The 16,812-nt window shown below is 32.7% G+C and overlaps 1 protein-coding gene across 1 annotated transcript; it reads left to right on the top strand.

Moving 5' to 3' along the window:
• The first annotated feature begins 405 nt into the window (after window positions 1-405).
• On the top strand, window positions 406-12,667 carry LOC124360777 (lysosomal acid phosphatase-like). Its single transcript, XM_046814662.1, has 7 exons — window positions 406-854; window positions 3,778-3,882; window positions 4,911-5,150; window positions 5,253-5,471; window positions 7,698-7,824; window positions 9,619-9,842; window positions 12,279-12,667. The coding sequence occupies exons 1-7, from the start codon at window positions 681-683 to the stop codon at window positions 12,438-12,440; spliced, it is 1,251 nt and encodes a 416-aa protein (XP_046670618.1). The 5' UTR covers window positions 406-680; the 3' UTR covers window positions 12,441-12,667.
• Window positions 12,668-16,812: the final 4,145 nt, after the last annotated feature.

Below are 16,812 nucleotides of genomic sequence, written 5' to 3'. Positions count from 1 at the left end.
GTCATGGTAATAGCAAGGAAAAATAGTTTACATAGCCATATAACAATGTGCAAAGTTTATAGATGTTATCTCCTATGGTTTTTAAAATATTAAGCCGTACCCATACTTTTCAAACACCCTGTATATGTAGGTATATAATACTTTTGTTCACAAAGTTAAAGCCAATATTATGCTGGCCACGGTCTTAAGTGAAGACTCTTGTGCACCAGACTGTACAACGATGAAACATGTACTGCAAATACGATATCAGCATCAATGCAAATACAGCTATTTGACCTGATAGTAAAACCTAAAGCATGTGCAGTTCTACGGTATCATTTTCCTTATTATTAACTAGAAGTTCAAGCATCTAATCAACAGAACGAGGTAAGTTTTACTTCTAATCTTATTTGATTTTTGAATCTGATGTTATTGCTTCCTTTTAAGACAATTAAAATAAGTACACTTATATTTCAGTTATCGTTAGAGGAAAAACAATAGCTTCTTTGTTAGTTTGTTGCGTAAAAGATATAATGTTCCTATCGCGTATCACGGTTTGGATTATCTTATCCTAGTTTTGTTTTTACACGACTAAATTAGGTCGGTCGTTTAGTAGTTCTAAATATTTTACTGTGGTGTTGGAGGGTCTCAGGTGTCATAAAATATTTCAATATCTCAACTAACTTTAGTTAAAGTTTAAGATGCCACGTGTCTTGTTCTTGTGCTTTATTGTGGCTATCACAATTTTGGTCATTGTTCAAGGTCAAACGTACGGGCCTACTGGCGAATACAATGATAGTCTCAGTCTGACAGAGATCAATGCTACCAACACAACAGGAACTAGAGCAGTGTCCACGTTACAATTTGTTATTTTGGTAAGCACATTCAGTCTTTTTTTGTTTCCAATGATAATCACGGAAGTGGCAGTTGTCATTTCCGAAGACTTTTCACGTGTAAATTATATACATCTAGATGTAAGATGTGTTTTCTGAATTTCAAGATCACTAGTTTGCAGGAATATTTAGAAAAACAAATTATGAAATTAGTCTTCATACTTATTTTCTTCACCATATTTCGTAACGCCTGTCATTTCATTTTTAGAGCATGCAAAATGAATACTCAAAGAGTCGTGAAATTAGTATCATTAAAATTTTTGTGTAAAATTTTCAATATGCCAACCACTAAAATGTGTGACTAGTTTTGTTTTTGGCATATATTTTGACTTGTTTTGCAGTCAGTCTCGTTATTTATTTCTCGAAAACTTTATAATTCGCTAATAAAAACACATTGTATAACCACCCACGTTTTTTGTAAAGATAGTTTTACGTTGTTGTTTACAATTATTTTGTTAAGAATACTGGATGTTCCGTCACTGGTAATAATACTTTATAAGCTGACTCAGGGTATCAAATAAAAATAATAAATAGAAAACAAATTAAATTAAAGATAAGGCCTAAATGGTTTCCTTGCTGTCCAAATATATTTCGTATTATAAAAAGCAATTTTTTTATTTTAAAAGTGTTTACTGTAATCTATTGAACTTAAACTTGGTAAACATATTATAAGAATGCTTTATGATACTAATAATAAATTTAAATATCGTACAAAACATCTACTGAGGCAACAGTGTTCAACTTCATACCAAATTGAATTTAAAATAATTAAGTGCACATCCACGTAATGAAAGGTGGTCTGTGTAATCAAAAAACAAATTATATCAATTCTTAATAGCCTTTCAAGGATTTACTTGGATATTAGACATTTTGTCTAAATAATAGTTTTATTGTTGCAGTCAACTTTCTTTAAAACGTTGGAAGCTATATCATTCAGTAACACTGTACTATATTATGATCAGCAATTACGATACTCTTTGATTTAAATACACTCGTTTTTATTATGTTTATTTAAAAATAATTATTTGCTATTTTTTCATAATTGTATAAAAATCTATTACGATTAACGTGTTTACTGTATCCTATTTTGTATTTCATTGATATTTGCACGAACCACACTTACACGAAAACAAATAATCTTTCATGTGTAGTTCATTTGATTTTTTTTTCTCAAATTTTTTTATATATTGCTACCCATTACATCTCATAGATTAAATTGATACTTTCCTTACAGTATAAAAACGATTTGCAGTTATATCAGTTTTTTATTTTTTTTGTATTAAGATGGAATCTATTATAAGTTACTGTAGGGAATCTAACATCACATAAAAAATGTTAGTGCTATGTATGAGAATTTACGTAAAACCCTCAGGTATTTACAACAACAAAAAATTGGCATAACATTTATTAGGAAGTTAATAAAACTATTGGTTTCATTTGAAAAAAAAGTTTTTCATGAAATATTCGAATAGATTTTCGTAAGCTTCCAGGATGGAGGCCATACAATGTATTGAGAGAATACAATAAGATCATAGAAAAAGAAATAAATGCGGTTATTTCCACGATATTTACCATAGTAATTAGACAAGAAAATACAATAAAATAATAATTAAAGAAATAAATACGATTATTTTCAAGAAATTTACCATAGTATTTAGACTAGTGAGTGATTCATATACTTTCAATCAGTTTCAATATGACGGACTTTTATGTTAATTTGAAGCAGTTATTCTCTCTGTTATACACCATTCAGTTAAATGATGGAAAATGACGGTCTTTACACTCAATATATATTTTTTTAATTTATGAACATAGTTCAAAGTCAGTATAAAGGGAAACATTTATGTTTCCCTATATAAGTCAAGTCATGATGATGACGTAGCCTAAACATTAAAAACGGGTTAACACAATGATATACCAGTAAGTAAAGAAATAGCAACTAAGTCGTAAAAATTTAACAATAAAAGTGTCAATTGATAGTTCTCACCATCCCTGTTATCTAGTCTTTCGATTATCACCTCAGGGATCTGGGTTCGAATCCCACTGTGGGCACGAAATTTTTGCATGCTAATAAACAATCATCTATGCCTAACCGTAATAACGATTCCACTTTATTACTTCAGACCACCTAGAAAAATAAAAAAAAGGTTAATCGTAAAAATTTACAATTGTTACAACTCTGCTAAAAGATACAGTTGGATACAATATTTATTAATCGCCTAAAATTAAGAAACCTAGATTACAGGATTTTTAAAATAGGAACGAATGCACATTGTTTCTATCCATGTAAATAAGAGAAACAATGTACTATACAATTATTTACGACCCATATGAAAATTAAAATTGAAGTAAAGTTAAAATAATACCTACTATGTTTCAAAATAACTTAAATTAAAATACTTCATAACTTCATTGCTATTTACAGTTACTGAAGGTGCGTTAGAAGTAGGGGGTAAAACTTACACCATTAAAAAATTACAACACATTCAAAGTCTTCAAGGTTGTTATCTTTTAAGCATTATTTGTATTTTATTAGTCAATAAGATCCTTATGAACTTCAGAATGTGTTCTACAGTACTGTTAAACTTATGTTTTTACTCATTACAATAGTTAATACTATTTTTAGTACCTATTTACAGTATTTTGTTTTGTTAAATGTTGAAGATGATGGAATGTTTAAGGATGATAGTCTTGGAAATAGTTTAATTTTGTCAGAATATATTTATTTGATTGGCTTTGGAACAAAGTAATACTATTCATCCAATTTCACGATTTCATGAACTGAGAAAAACATAATAATACTCAATGAACGAATAATATAGTATGTTATTACGTAGGCTACTTTATTATTTTTATTGATGGATGTTCAATGATTTATAAACCCCCAGCCAACATCATGTTATAGGTGGCCCGTCACGGCAGCAGGGGTTCTGTCTTTAGCTTCCCATCAAGCCGGTACCAGAGCAATGATAGGAGTGTGTGGCCACACGGTTTTGGGGAGCTTACCCAGGTAAGGAGTTAAGTATCTTACTTTATTTCTTCTTTTCTCAGTACTCATAGCACCTTAACATATCCTAGTTTACTAGCGGGGATGTTTTACTAAAGCATTTGAAGACTTCACACTCTTTTTACGCCAATTTTCCTTTTTTCTTGGAAAATTTGATGATAACTGCTAAATTTCCTGGATTTGGACGTTCTCATGTTGTACGTTCTTTGCCCTTAAATGGCTTAGCTCATTTTTGTCATAGATCCCAATTTTTCCAAATATCAACTCAACCGTCAAAACCAATAAAACTGAGTTACGGTGTTCGCTAGGGATTCATTCTCAGTCCTGTGCTTTTCCTGCTTTATATCAACGACATACGATCATCACTTCTGCATGGAGGACTAGTGCAGTATGCTAATGATAAGACTCTCTGTTTTAGAGCAATATCAAGTGAATTGTTAGAACAATAGGCCTTTGTTGACATAAATAACTTTGTACAATACTTCCAAAGCCTCAATCTCAGAGCCTGGACAAGTTCATGTTGTAAGTTCATTTCCCCTTAAATGGCTTAGCTAATTTCTGTCATAGATCCCAAGTTTTCCAAATATCAATTTAATCGTCAAAACCAATAGAACTGAGTTACGGTGTTCCCCAGGGATCCATTCTCAGTCCTGTGCTTTTCCTGCTTTATATCAATGGTACAGGATCATCACAGGCATTTTATAATGCAGGGGAGGTTTTAGTATTTAACTGGGAGATCGCCCAATTACACGACTGATTCTGCTTTTTAAAGTGGGTTATATTGGCGAAGAATGAAAGGTACATAATTGTAAAATTGTTCGTGTGAATGAGAATTTTGTAATATGAATTGAAGGAATTTTAGATTGATATCCATAACGTTTGCTATACAGTGTAGTATTGTCGCTGCAATAAAACTGATTTGATTTGATGTGTACATGCAGATCCTTCTATGGGTTTCACACTCTAACACATAGAGTATGCAAGTATTGATCATAAATGGTCACGACAAAAGACACTATATCTATTTATAGAGAGGTCGCATCCAGATGTACAAGTTGGGGGAGAATGTGCGATCCATGTACAACGGCTTTCTCGACAGTACATACCGATCAGTGGACTTCAAGGCCTTGAGTTCTCCTTCAGGACGTACCATTCAGAGTGCAGAACTATTCCTGGCCGGGCTGTTTCCTCCCCATGGCTTCCAGGTGTGGAATCAGGACCTGCTCTGGCAACCCATACCGGTCTTCCCTAGTTTTCTAGATCATTATAAGGTGAGTAAAATCATTTATTGTAGTATTTACACAAATGGAGTTTAACTCAATATCTGTGTAGTGATGTAAAGTTAGGACATAATATGCAATATGTTTTTTCAGATGGTCTTTATAAAAGGACACAGCAAATGCCCGAGATTCACTGAAGCTCAAACAAACTCTTTGCTGCAATTTGATAAACTATACGATGCGTCTCTCACCAGCTTTCTCGAGTACGTCCTTCCCCATTCGGGTATCGATGAAGAAACAGTTCGAAAGAGTTACGACAACTTATACAGGTTGCAAATAGTCATATTATTATGGGAATCCTTGAACAATGAGGTAAGCTTGTATGTTTATCCTTATAGATAATAATGGTAGTTAATATCTTTACTGAAGGTTATGAGATTAACTCAACCATTGTGTGACAAAAGGATAAAGCAGAAATAATGGTACCGTATCTTAGAAATTTGTGTACCATTAAATAATTTCATTATTGACATGTTTTACGTTTCCAGGAACAAACTGAAACAAACGAAGAAAACTTTGAAAATACTAGAGGAAAAACGGAAACAGTTAATTATCCCACGTCACATAAGGGGAAAGAATAAGCAAACTCTAATACTAATAGTCATATTAATTCCTCAGAAAACTCAGCAGCAATACCTCTGGCAGTTGAAAAGCTGAACCCAACCTCTTCCCACTTTTAAACATTTTTTCGAACAGTTTGGACACGGTTAGATAAAGCTGACCTGAACCGAGAAAAATTCGATTCGATTCCGAGCCAAATATTTACATCGGAAACTAATTAACTCTTGAAGCAAATGAGATTGCCACAAACCAATTTCGATAAGACATGAATGACTCCTTGAACAACAAACGGCACAGCAGCAGCAAACTTAACACAGCCGTCACTGTTAATTAAATGTGTTAATCCACATGTACAGTTAAATGAGGATATTAGTTACTAAAAACCGTAGACAAATATGTATAGCACATGAATGTCGCGCTGTAGCTGGTAAGGCCTGCTGCTGAGTGATCTTATTCTTGCAAGCAATTCGCCCACCCGGCCATTGGTGGTGGTTCTGAAGTCACCTTAATTAATTGTTAGAGAGGGCTTCTTGGCCCTAACTTCGACTGGTAAAATAAGATGTTCTTTACCTTTTACAACTAGTGCCACTACTGCACTAAAGATGAAAAGACAGTGTACTTTTTGTTGTACAGTATTAATTGTGGATGGGAGCTGTTCAGAACGTAGATCAACTTAAGGTAACCCTGGTCCCCAAGCTTCCAGAGGAGGACAAGTTGCAATTTGGATAAAGTTCTAAAAATCGGCAACCATTTAGAGTTCGCAAATGGAACATAACAGTTAGTTTTATACGCAGGACATAAGCACAGTTTTATACATCAGGCTTTCCTAAACCTTATTTTGTAGAAAAGTTTTTTAAAGTTATGGGTTGATTTGAATACATAAAAGAAGTGTTGAAATATTTTGGGACACCACATTTTTAGTATATATTTTTAGCTCTACTCTAATACCTTAATTCGTTTAGTTAGTTATCCACTTTGAATATATAGTACATATTGAAAAACCTTCATGGTCACCATGGTATTTTTTTAGTCTAGGTCATATGCCAATTTCACATTTTTCATACCATTATCAGTATTTTAGAAAACCCTTTAAGATAATATTTAACTTGAGATAATGTCACACATATAAACTTTATTGCATATACATTTTTGTGTTCTCATGAGCTTAGGTAAGAAATCACCAATGACGAAGAAATAATTTTATAATTATCAAATTTGCTTTTACAATTAAAATCTTAAAATATACCGAGATAAGACTGAAAATGGCTCTGCACAACCGAAATATCTCAAAACGTTAATTTTTAAAGCAGTATTTCGTCTCAGCGTGAGCAGGAAAACTTTGATGTTAGTAACTCAGTATTTTAACTTATAATACCGTTGCAATTTATACATCATGTGACCTTCCATACAAGTCTATTACCAACGAAGGTTATACAATCGCTCGCTGGGTTATTATCGGCAAGGTCCAATATACAATACAAAGCGAAGTAACATTGCCACTTTATACTATTAAGCTACTCCTGCAGTTCAAATTGGCAATGTTAAGATGTAATACTTTATCAAAATTACACTCAGTAAAAATTATATGTGGATCTTCACTAGTTCCTCATATAGCTGCAACATGAAGGTGGAGTTTCAGGATTCTTCTTGTCATTCAAATTATTTTATCCATAGTAATTTTCCAATATAAAATTTACTTTTAAATGCACATCAGAGAGTTGATCCTTTATGAAGTATGATATTCAACATGATGCTTACTAGTTTTTTTATTACTTGTGGTCCGTCTCTCTGAAATACTAATCACACACGCGTTTATATGAATGCTGATTGAACACAGGTTTAAAGTTTTAATAGGGTAATTTTGAACTTTCTAATTATTCCTCACAATCAGCCTTGTTCTTAGGCATGGAGCAGACATGTAGAGATAGATGCTTGTAGACCTGAATTATTGCCTTTGTAATTTCGATGTATCTTTAGGCAGAGAATGGACTTCCACTCCCAGACTGGGCCTCCGAGATATACCCAGAACCTCTAACCTCACTGTATGTGGCACTCCAGAGGGTGATTATTGCAGGGTCTGCAGATCAAATTAAATATTTGCAAGGTAAAACGATCCTCCTAGAGTTTTACAAGGAAATTATTGTCTAAAACAATTTTAAAATAAATAATAATGACTTTTTTTTTAAAGCAGTTAGTACATATGTTTTCAAAGATTTACGTTGACCTTATTGTATTAATCATTAAATAACAATTTTTTTATTTACATTAAAGGTTAGAAAATAACAAACGTTGTTTGGTATAAACATATCTATAAAACTCTATTTAGCCATATCCTAAAGAACAACTAAAGAACAAAACTAAAATGTTGTTAGCAAATTGTTTATAAGTTTATTTTTGTAAATTCTTCTATTTATATTACATACTAGCAGTTACCCGCTGTTTCGCACGCAACGTCGTAGGTTTTGCACCGGCTTGACGTCTTATGGTTCGAGTTAATTGTATTTCCGGCGCCAATGTTAACCTCACCTTGTTCCCGCGATAAAGAATACGTAAAATATGTATATTTATGGCCATTATATTTTACTTTGTTCTTATTATTTTTTTGTTCTCTAGGTGATTTTTCTTACTTCCCAATCCATAAAATATATGTAACAGTTTAGAAAAGCCTACTTCTGTTACAAGACAATATTATAACAGTCTTAAAATTGTTAGTAACAGTTAGATAGTAACTTTTTCTTTTATATCTAATGCTTAATATTTGCTAAAAATATACAGTTAAAAATGCATTAAAAATGACACTATTTATGCGTTTTTTTTAATAAACTGAAAAATATTTTTAATACTTTACAACACTTAGAGCTGGAATTGGTACATTAGTTTAAAAGCACAGTCCATCGAACTTTCATCTAGTATGGTTCTTGCCAACTTCTTTAAAGGGAATCATCGGAATCAAATTCTGATCATCCTATGTATTAGGAAATTTTCTAAAATAAATTATCACTTACTTAATCTTTGAAATCTAAAATAGTGTGAAAACCAATGGTTCCTTCTTAGAGACTTAAAGTTACACTCTTTAAATGTAAACAAACTAAAAATAGTGGTTAAATTAATAAAACCTATCGTCACGCTGTCCTAAAATAGTATTTACACGGAACGGTTGACTATATATAACAAGCTCTTTTATCTAATACTTTACAACTTTAGAGACCAATATAGAATCTTTCACTGCTTTATAGACTAGTGAGGCATAGCCCGGAGGGATTTTTGAAATAAGAATATGGGTGTATTCATCCCAGGACATTAAGAATGTCCATGAAAAATTTCAGTACAACTGGGAAAATAGTTTACAAAACAAAGACACTTTCACACATAATATTATTGGGATGGAGAGTATAAAGTATATAGTATGAAAAGACAGAAAGTGAGAAAAATAATTCCCATTCATAGATTCCCATTCTCCACTATCGATCTATCTTCTTTATCTGAGAAGATAGATCGATTAAGATCAATCGAAAAGACCAATATTAAGAATAATATTGATTACTGACGCTATTAATTAGTATTGACGCTCAATAGAATTTTCAACATAGCTTCAAATGTGAAAATTAATTAATAACATTCATTATTCATTGTGTTAATATCTATAAAATCCATCGTCTGTTCACCCACTCCTGTAATTTAGTAGCTTTGTGAATATTGTGACTGTCTACATCGTGGTGTGAATCGGATGTTTCAAAGATGCTCGGTTATTGTCATAAGAACTATAGTTAGGAATTTGGTGTACTACACAAGTGTATCATCAAAATTAAAGTCCTATACCTTCGCCAAATGTATGAGCTAATTTATTATCTTTTGGTAACATTTCCAACTATTAAACTTTCAATTCATTCATTACCAGGAGAACTGTTCCAAGAGTTGGTAGGCCTGATGCAGTCCAAGGCTAACAACACGCTGAGCCCTAACAGACGCATGTACTACTACTCTGCCCACGACTACACGCTACTGGCCCTACTGGCGATGTTGGGTCAGCAGGCGGTGGATGAGGTGAAATACGTGAACACTGGATCTGCCTTAATCTATGAGCTCCACCGTCACGCGAGCACCGGTCGGTTCTACATCCAGGTGAGCTACTGAATGTACAATAGCATAGAAATAGCTTGTACATATTTGCATACAATATAGCAATCATCGCGACTCTCATATCATAACCAAAGCCCACACATCATAAACTGTTATGAAAATTCAAAAAATCTTCGTTTTAGGCATACTTGCTAACAAGTTTTACAAATACATCAGATTTACTGTTATTTTTTACTCGTCATTTTTAAATAAGTAGTATTTAGGCAATGCTTTAAACGAATAACCATGCTATCGATACAAACATATCCAACATTCTTGTACAGCTTACACGTTATTATTATGTGATTATAAATTTGAATTACTAAAGTATTTTCTAAATTTTAATTCAAGGCTCGAAAGTTTGCACAGAATACAATTCAGTCTTAGGGCAATTATATAATTTTTAAACAACAACAGATATCACAAACAAGTTTGGCATACCATTATTGGTCCATAGTACGCTATTTTTCTGAGTACGGGGTGATCGGATGTCATCTTTGAGAGACGACTCGTCCGGAGTAAGAAGAAATTTATTAATTACAGCCTGTGTTCAGTTGTACATCATTTTAAAAGTATAGTTGAACTGAAAACAATGCCGAACCCCGGACTTCAAAAGGTTAATCCAGTCGAAAGAAATTGATGTTTAAAGTTTAAAAAATGTTTAATACATTGTAGCCTACGTAATAAATAACTAATACTGTAACTGTTACAAGTTAACAGTGTGTGTGAGTACTTATTTGAGTGAAATAATTTCAAATTAGGTGTTCAAAGTGTTCTCCTCTGGTTGTCTCGTAGTGTGTTAAGCGTATTCGGGAATATCTAGGACCTGTTACGATTTCTCATCCAATGAACTTCCCCACAATGGCCTGTTTTCTCTAAATACTATGACAGAGGAAGGAAATACATACAAATGTATTTTATTTTAATTAACGAAGTACTACTGACAATAAAATTATGTTTTATTCTGTGAGAGATTTTAATTATTATTGGTATTACTTTTAATTGCTGCAATAAACCAGTTTCAGCTTATGGTACTCAATTTTACAACGGGTACAATTTCTCCTATGGAAAAAGAATTTATTTAGTTTGAAACTTACCTTTCACTCTGCACGGATAGCAGCATCGTTTCAAAGCCTTGCGGGCATTTATGAGGAGTTCCCTAGCGATGTTAAGTACTTCCTATTCAATTAGTCTTTTCAGGTAATGTGTTTTTATGCTGTGGGAATACACTTTTTATTTTGGATAATCCAAAAGTTTTACGTCCAATGATCGCTTTGAGACCAAACTAGAGTAAGGAGCGGCCTAATCGGCTGAAATCTGCACGTTTGCTTTATAGTGTGTAATAACGTGAAAGCTCAAAAATGCATGGTCCCTTAGTCCAGTCATTATCTTCATTATCTTATCTTATCTTCAATCATTATCTTCTCAAAAGTTCTGTAGGAAAGATCGCCATTAGCTGATAAGGCTATTCAAACTGAAATGCTCTGCGACTTTAATAACTTTTCTTTACCAATATGAGGATTTTTTGGTATTCATTTGGTAATTTTGTTGGTAACGCTGTGGCTATTTACTGATTTTTAAGATAAAATATAGAGAAGACACTCTATTTGACTCTTAATTTATAATTACTTCCGAACAAAAGTCCACTCTTCTATCAGAGGCCCGTTGATGAATAAGTCCTTTTGACATTTCAGAATAGCAGCACACACATTTCCGGCAACTAAAATTCAAGTTGCTGCTGACAATGTTTTTCTGTTCAATTCCTGCTGTTATATAAAAGCTCTCTGCGCTTTCAGGTTCAACCATTGAATATGGTTGAAAATAGCTTGAAACTACGTGCTATCCAATAATAATGTAAAGTAACAGACCAAGCACAACACAAAACATTCTGCTACATCGTAAACGATGTGACACGAAACTAAAAATACCTCAAATGACAAGTCTTCAGCAATGCTCTGACTTTAACTACAACGTTGTATAATCTATGTATGGATTATGATAGCATATAAGTGTTTTAACTAATTTCGTCCATTTAATTTGTATAGATTCATTTAGACAGTTAGGTCTGTTAATAACCTACTTTAGTGATGATATTACAATCAATAATAACCTATTGAATTTGTTTTGCTTATTTAGGAGGGTGGAGTATTCTGTTTGAGTTTTTTTTTTAATTTTATATCTTAAACATTACAAAAAATATATAAATTAATTTAAGCTCAAATTTAGTTGGCATTTTATTCTTCCCGAACAACCTGCGGTTGTTAATAAAGCATACTGATGTGTATTAAAATACTGTAATTAATTTTTATAGTAATATAGGTACTTTTCCAGCATACCAATACAGATTCATTTGACCAAATGTTACTTTGTACAATTTTCAAACAGTACATACATTATGTATAGATTACTTCAGATAAAATAGTATATTTTATTTTACAGGTGCTTTATATTGACGGACATGGAGATTTGGTACCCATAGAAATCAACATATCCGAATGCGAATCACCTTGTGATTTTGAACAGTTTTTGAAGACCACCGAGCAGTACTCCAACATTACAAACTGGTTGGAAGAATGCCACTTGGGACCCGCGACAACTTAAGCAGTTGTAAATAAGAACTGGATGGGATTTTTGTCAAACTATGGATCATAAAGAAAGGTTAAATAGATACTGACTAAAGATTAAAATATCCAAGATGAGTTACAAAAACCATAAAACTTTATTAGTTTTCAGTCAAATCAATAACCTCCTACTCATGATCCAAGGTAGAGCACAAGCCACTTATCCTGTATTGTAATCAAATGTTCAATATAACATAGCTTTTATAACCTGCGTTGTGAATTATTTATGAATGCCTGGTATCTTGAACACAGTAACAACCCTTCTAGATGTAATATACTAGACATTTATTGACATAAGATAAAAATAAATTCTTAATTTATAAAAACTTATATTTAGATAGCAAGTGGAACAGCTGATATATATATATATATATATATATATATATATATATATATATATATATATATATATATATATATATAAATCCTTGGTTTTATCTTGTAGACCGTAGTGTACGTCCGGGAATCGCAACATTTGTACTAGATGATGATTTTGATATGCTATAGTAAACTGAATTTAATACTAGTTAAAACCCACATCAGATACAGAATACACAAATTAATCCAGGTCAACATAGAAGGTGAGGTGCTACCTGAGTTAATTATGTATATTGGGAACTATCGACTTATCTTCGACCCATCTTGATTTCCTACACTATCTTTGAAAGTAAAGTAAAGATGTCTTATTTCACCAGTCGAAGTTAGGGCTAAGAAGCCCTCTCTAACACTTAACCTGGGTACCAACGGCTTAAAGGTGGCTTCAGTACCACCACCAATGGCTGGGCAGGCGGGCTGCTTGCAAGGACAGGATCACTTAGCAGTCACCCATCCAAGCAGCAGCCACGCTCGACATTGCTTGATCTGATTATCTTGTGATAACCGTCGTACCCGCTACACTACGCCATCGGCAATACCATATACCATAAAACTTTAAATCATAAAAACACCATAAATTCGCTATTGAAATTATGTATTGCACCATCTTTATAGGTATGATTTCCTTCAGTTTATACTTAATATTCATTCTGGTAACCCAACACATTTCACTTAAGACATAAAATAAATATGTTATTAGGCAACCTCAGATAATGGATGACGATATTTTTATTCATACTTGAGATCTTCTATTGATACTTGCAGGAAACCACATCTCTACAACCTACCATATCACATTTAATAAAGACCATCAATAAAATCTAGGCCTACATTACATAGTATACATATATAAAACAACGTTGAGAGTTAAATAAACTCTCTCATCTATTTATTTTGAGGATGTTCATTGTATATTATACGTGAAAAAAAAAAAATATATATATATATATATAATAAAACTTACGATCTCCATCTCTATTGCAAATTAATTTGATATTATTGTTAGATTGCTTTATCATTACACAAGTTAGCAGTTAAAAAACCAACATTTCAATAAGCTATTTTCTGTTGTTTTAACTTCTAGTTAAATGTATAGTTTCCATCTAATTGGCTTTTCATGCATATGTTCCTCATCTAATCTTTTCCTAATTTACATTGTTGATTCGCTATGTCTTTTTCTTTATTATTTTTAAATTTAAAACGTAATCGTACTTTGTTTGCACTGTGTAAGTATTATGATTGATTTAAATGTTGTACTTTAAGATATTTTTCTTGAGAAACTTTAAATTTAAATTAAAAACTTTGTATTATATCAAATCACCTCCTTAATTTATTTGGTAAGATCCTCACACAAGCCAGTTCCCAATGAGATCAAGCAAAAGAGGGCTTAAAAGGAGATTGGCCTGTCTTGTGATAAAAAAATAATTGCTAATTCCCACGGTTAATACTTACCATCTGAAGGATTATTCTAATCTAGATTTATTCTATAACAGTTTCCCGTAAAATAACATTTCATCGTCAGTACATTTTCATAAAGAATCAAACTCCTATATACGTAATGGTGCTTTGTTCCCTGAATAAAAACATAATTTAATATATAATTAGGTAGCAATTTCTTAAAAAATCGTTTCCGGTCTAACCATTTATAAATTCTGGCAATTAAGTGTTTCTTATTTTATACTGTGTTGACTTCGGCACGAAGCGAAGCCGTTTTTAGAGCGAAAGCCTCGCTTTTGAAAACTACTAAAACATACCAGACTTGTTCCTCGATTAGGAAACATGTTCCTCATGTTTTCATTCTCTTCTATAGCAGTCTTAGTAGGATCTACCATAGATTCCTCAGAAACTCGTAAAGCCTAAGAAGCTATCGGCATGTAATGTATCCTGCCGTCCTTAGTGCAGGCCGGCTCAGTATGGCATATAACATTTTTCCAGCTTCTAGCTTTTGCCTTTGCTTCATAGTCCATAAAAACCGGATGTAGGTGTCAATCGTGCCTGCAAGTTTTAGGTTAGCTTCAGATGTCCAAAAAGTCTTCATTATTCCATGACGAACATCAGTTTACTCACCATGCCATCCTAGTCTGCCACATGATCAGATAAAACAATAGGTTTTCCGAACCTTTAACATGCTAATTTCTCAAACATGGATTTCAGTACTAACAATATTATTCTCACTTGATCCCTCAAAATGATCAAATTTATGTCACTAGAATGTTTTTTCTTTTATATGCACTTTGCTGCACTGAATTAGCCCTAGTAGTAAGCCTACTTGTTGAGAAAAGCTAAAGCTAAAGGATTAGTCATAAAAAACCTATTGCCTTTTTTGATACGTTCAAAAAGGTTCTTTTAGAACGATGCATTGTTCCAGGAACACTCAAACACTAAATACTTGAAACACGGAATTGAAATTCACTGATAGATTACTATTTGAAGTATCACTGTTAAGTCTTTATATTTGTCGTTTATATTTGGACTCACCTCAAAAGTTTCAAATCAAAACAATGAAAGCAAAACAAAAACAGTCATATTCACATATTAAAAAATCACAGTCTGTTAGAAGTATGTAAAACAATTATAAAAGGAAACAGGCAAAGCCTTTCAAATTAGTTTTACAAAGAGTATAGTGACACTATAAGCAATCCACTAGAAAGCCTGGAGGGTACAGATGCAACGAGAGCAGACTTTACTATCTTGTGATTATGGCGTAAGCGCATGTTTCTTTCGAAGAATGTTAAAGAATATCCAAAGTTTTGGAATAATATATTATTATCAGATGAAAGCTCAAGTAAGAGAGATAGTTTTGTAAAAATACACAACCTATACAATTTGGCAACTGCAAACCATCGCTTGCTGAGCAATCAGGGTTAGCATCAATTTAAAGTAAATTTAGAGACGGGTATTTTAGTTACCAAATCATCGGGCCTTACCAGATAAAAGGTACTTTAAATGGTGAAGTTTTCTGGAAAATTAGTTTCAAAATTTGTTGGATAGTGAGTCTTTGTCAACACGGCACATATGTGGTTTCAGTACGATGGTTTTCCATTTCATTATATAAGGCTGGTGCGTGACCCAGACAGGTGGATCGGCAAACTAGGTCCCCTTCTGTGGCCTCCCAGGTCCCCTGACTTAAATCCACTGGATTTTTACTATTGATATTATCTCAGAAAGAATACGCAGAATCCGTACATAATAGTGATAAACTTTGGCAAGGTATTTTTCACGTTGCTCAAGAATGCAATGTTTTCATAAAAGCTAGAAGAGCCAAACGATCCTTGTGGACGACCTGTATACGATGATATACGAGAGTTTGAAAATGTATCATAAGGTCAATGTCAGGTTAAATCACTTAGTAGTGTATCATAAGGTCAATGTCAGGTTAAATCACTTAGTAGTTACAGAAATATTTGGCCTTTCGTCACTACATTATCTTTTAAAATTCTGAACAAGAATTGAAAGTGTTGATTACATAATACAATTTTAAAATACTCATATTTATATAGTGGCACCGAAACACCAAAATTTACCACAAGTACGCCAGTTCAGTAAGATGTTTGCCTTTAATGCCAAAATCATTTTAGGTAAATTAAAAAACAGTGATGTTATTGACCTTTCTTTCAGTTGAACTAAACTGTAATTTGAAGAAGAATTATAATAAAACTCATAGTTTTGTAGCAGTAGTGCATGAAATAATTCATCTTAAATAGCCGTCTTTGTAGTTTACAAAAGTGTCAATATCTAGTAAACTAGTACTAGTACTAAACGACCTACACTAGGATCATGTTTTTGTTATTTGGGTAGGTCATTGGGTTGCCTATCCCCACTTTGAATATTATCGCTTACTTTAGGACACCCTTATCAATTTCCATAAAAATCATTCCTGGTCTAATCGTTGGTATATTCAGGTAATTAATAAATTTACAGGTTGCTATCTTATCCTGCGTTGACTTTGCCACTAATTAGGCTAGATTAGTTCTTAA

Source organism: Homalodisca vitripennis, chromosome 4, assembly GCF_021130785.1.
Source record: "Homalodisca vitripennis isolate AUS2020 chromosome 4, UT_GWSS_2.1, whole genome shotgun sequence".
In the NCBI taxonomy this organism is placed as follows: Eukaryota; Metazoa; Arthropoda; class Insecta; order Hemiptera; family Cicadellidae; genus Homalodisca; species Homalodisca vitripennis.
The sequence above is the reverse complement of the archived record's forward strand: the minus strand, read 5'-3'. Positions and strand labels throughout refer to the sequence as shown.

Excerpts from the sequence above, each read along its gene's own strand:
- LOC124360777 (XM_046814662.1), top strand. The coding sequence starts at position 681 with ATGCCACGTGTCTTGTTCTTGTGCTTTATTGTGGCTATCACAATTTTG. Across the intron at positions 855-3,777 it reads CGTTACAATTTGTTATTTTG|GTGGCCCGTCACGGCAGCAG; the intron begins GTAAGCACATTC and ends ATCATGTTATAG. Across the intron at positions 5,151-5,252 it reads GTTTTCTAGATCATTATAAG|ATGGTCTTTATAAAAGGACA; the intron begins GTGAGTAAAATC and ends ATGTTTTTTCAG.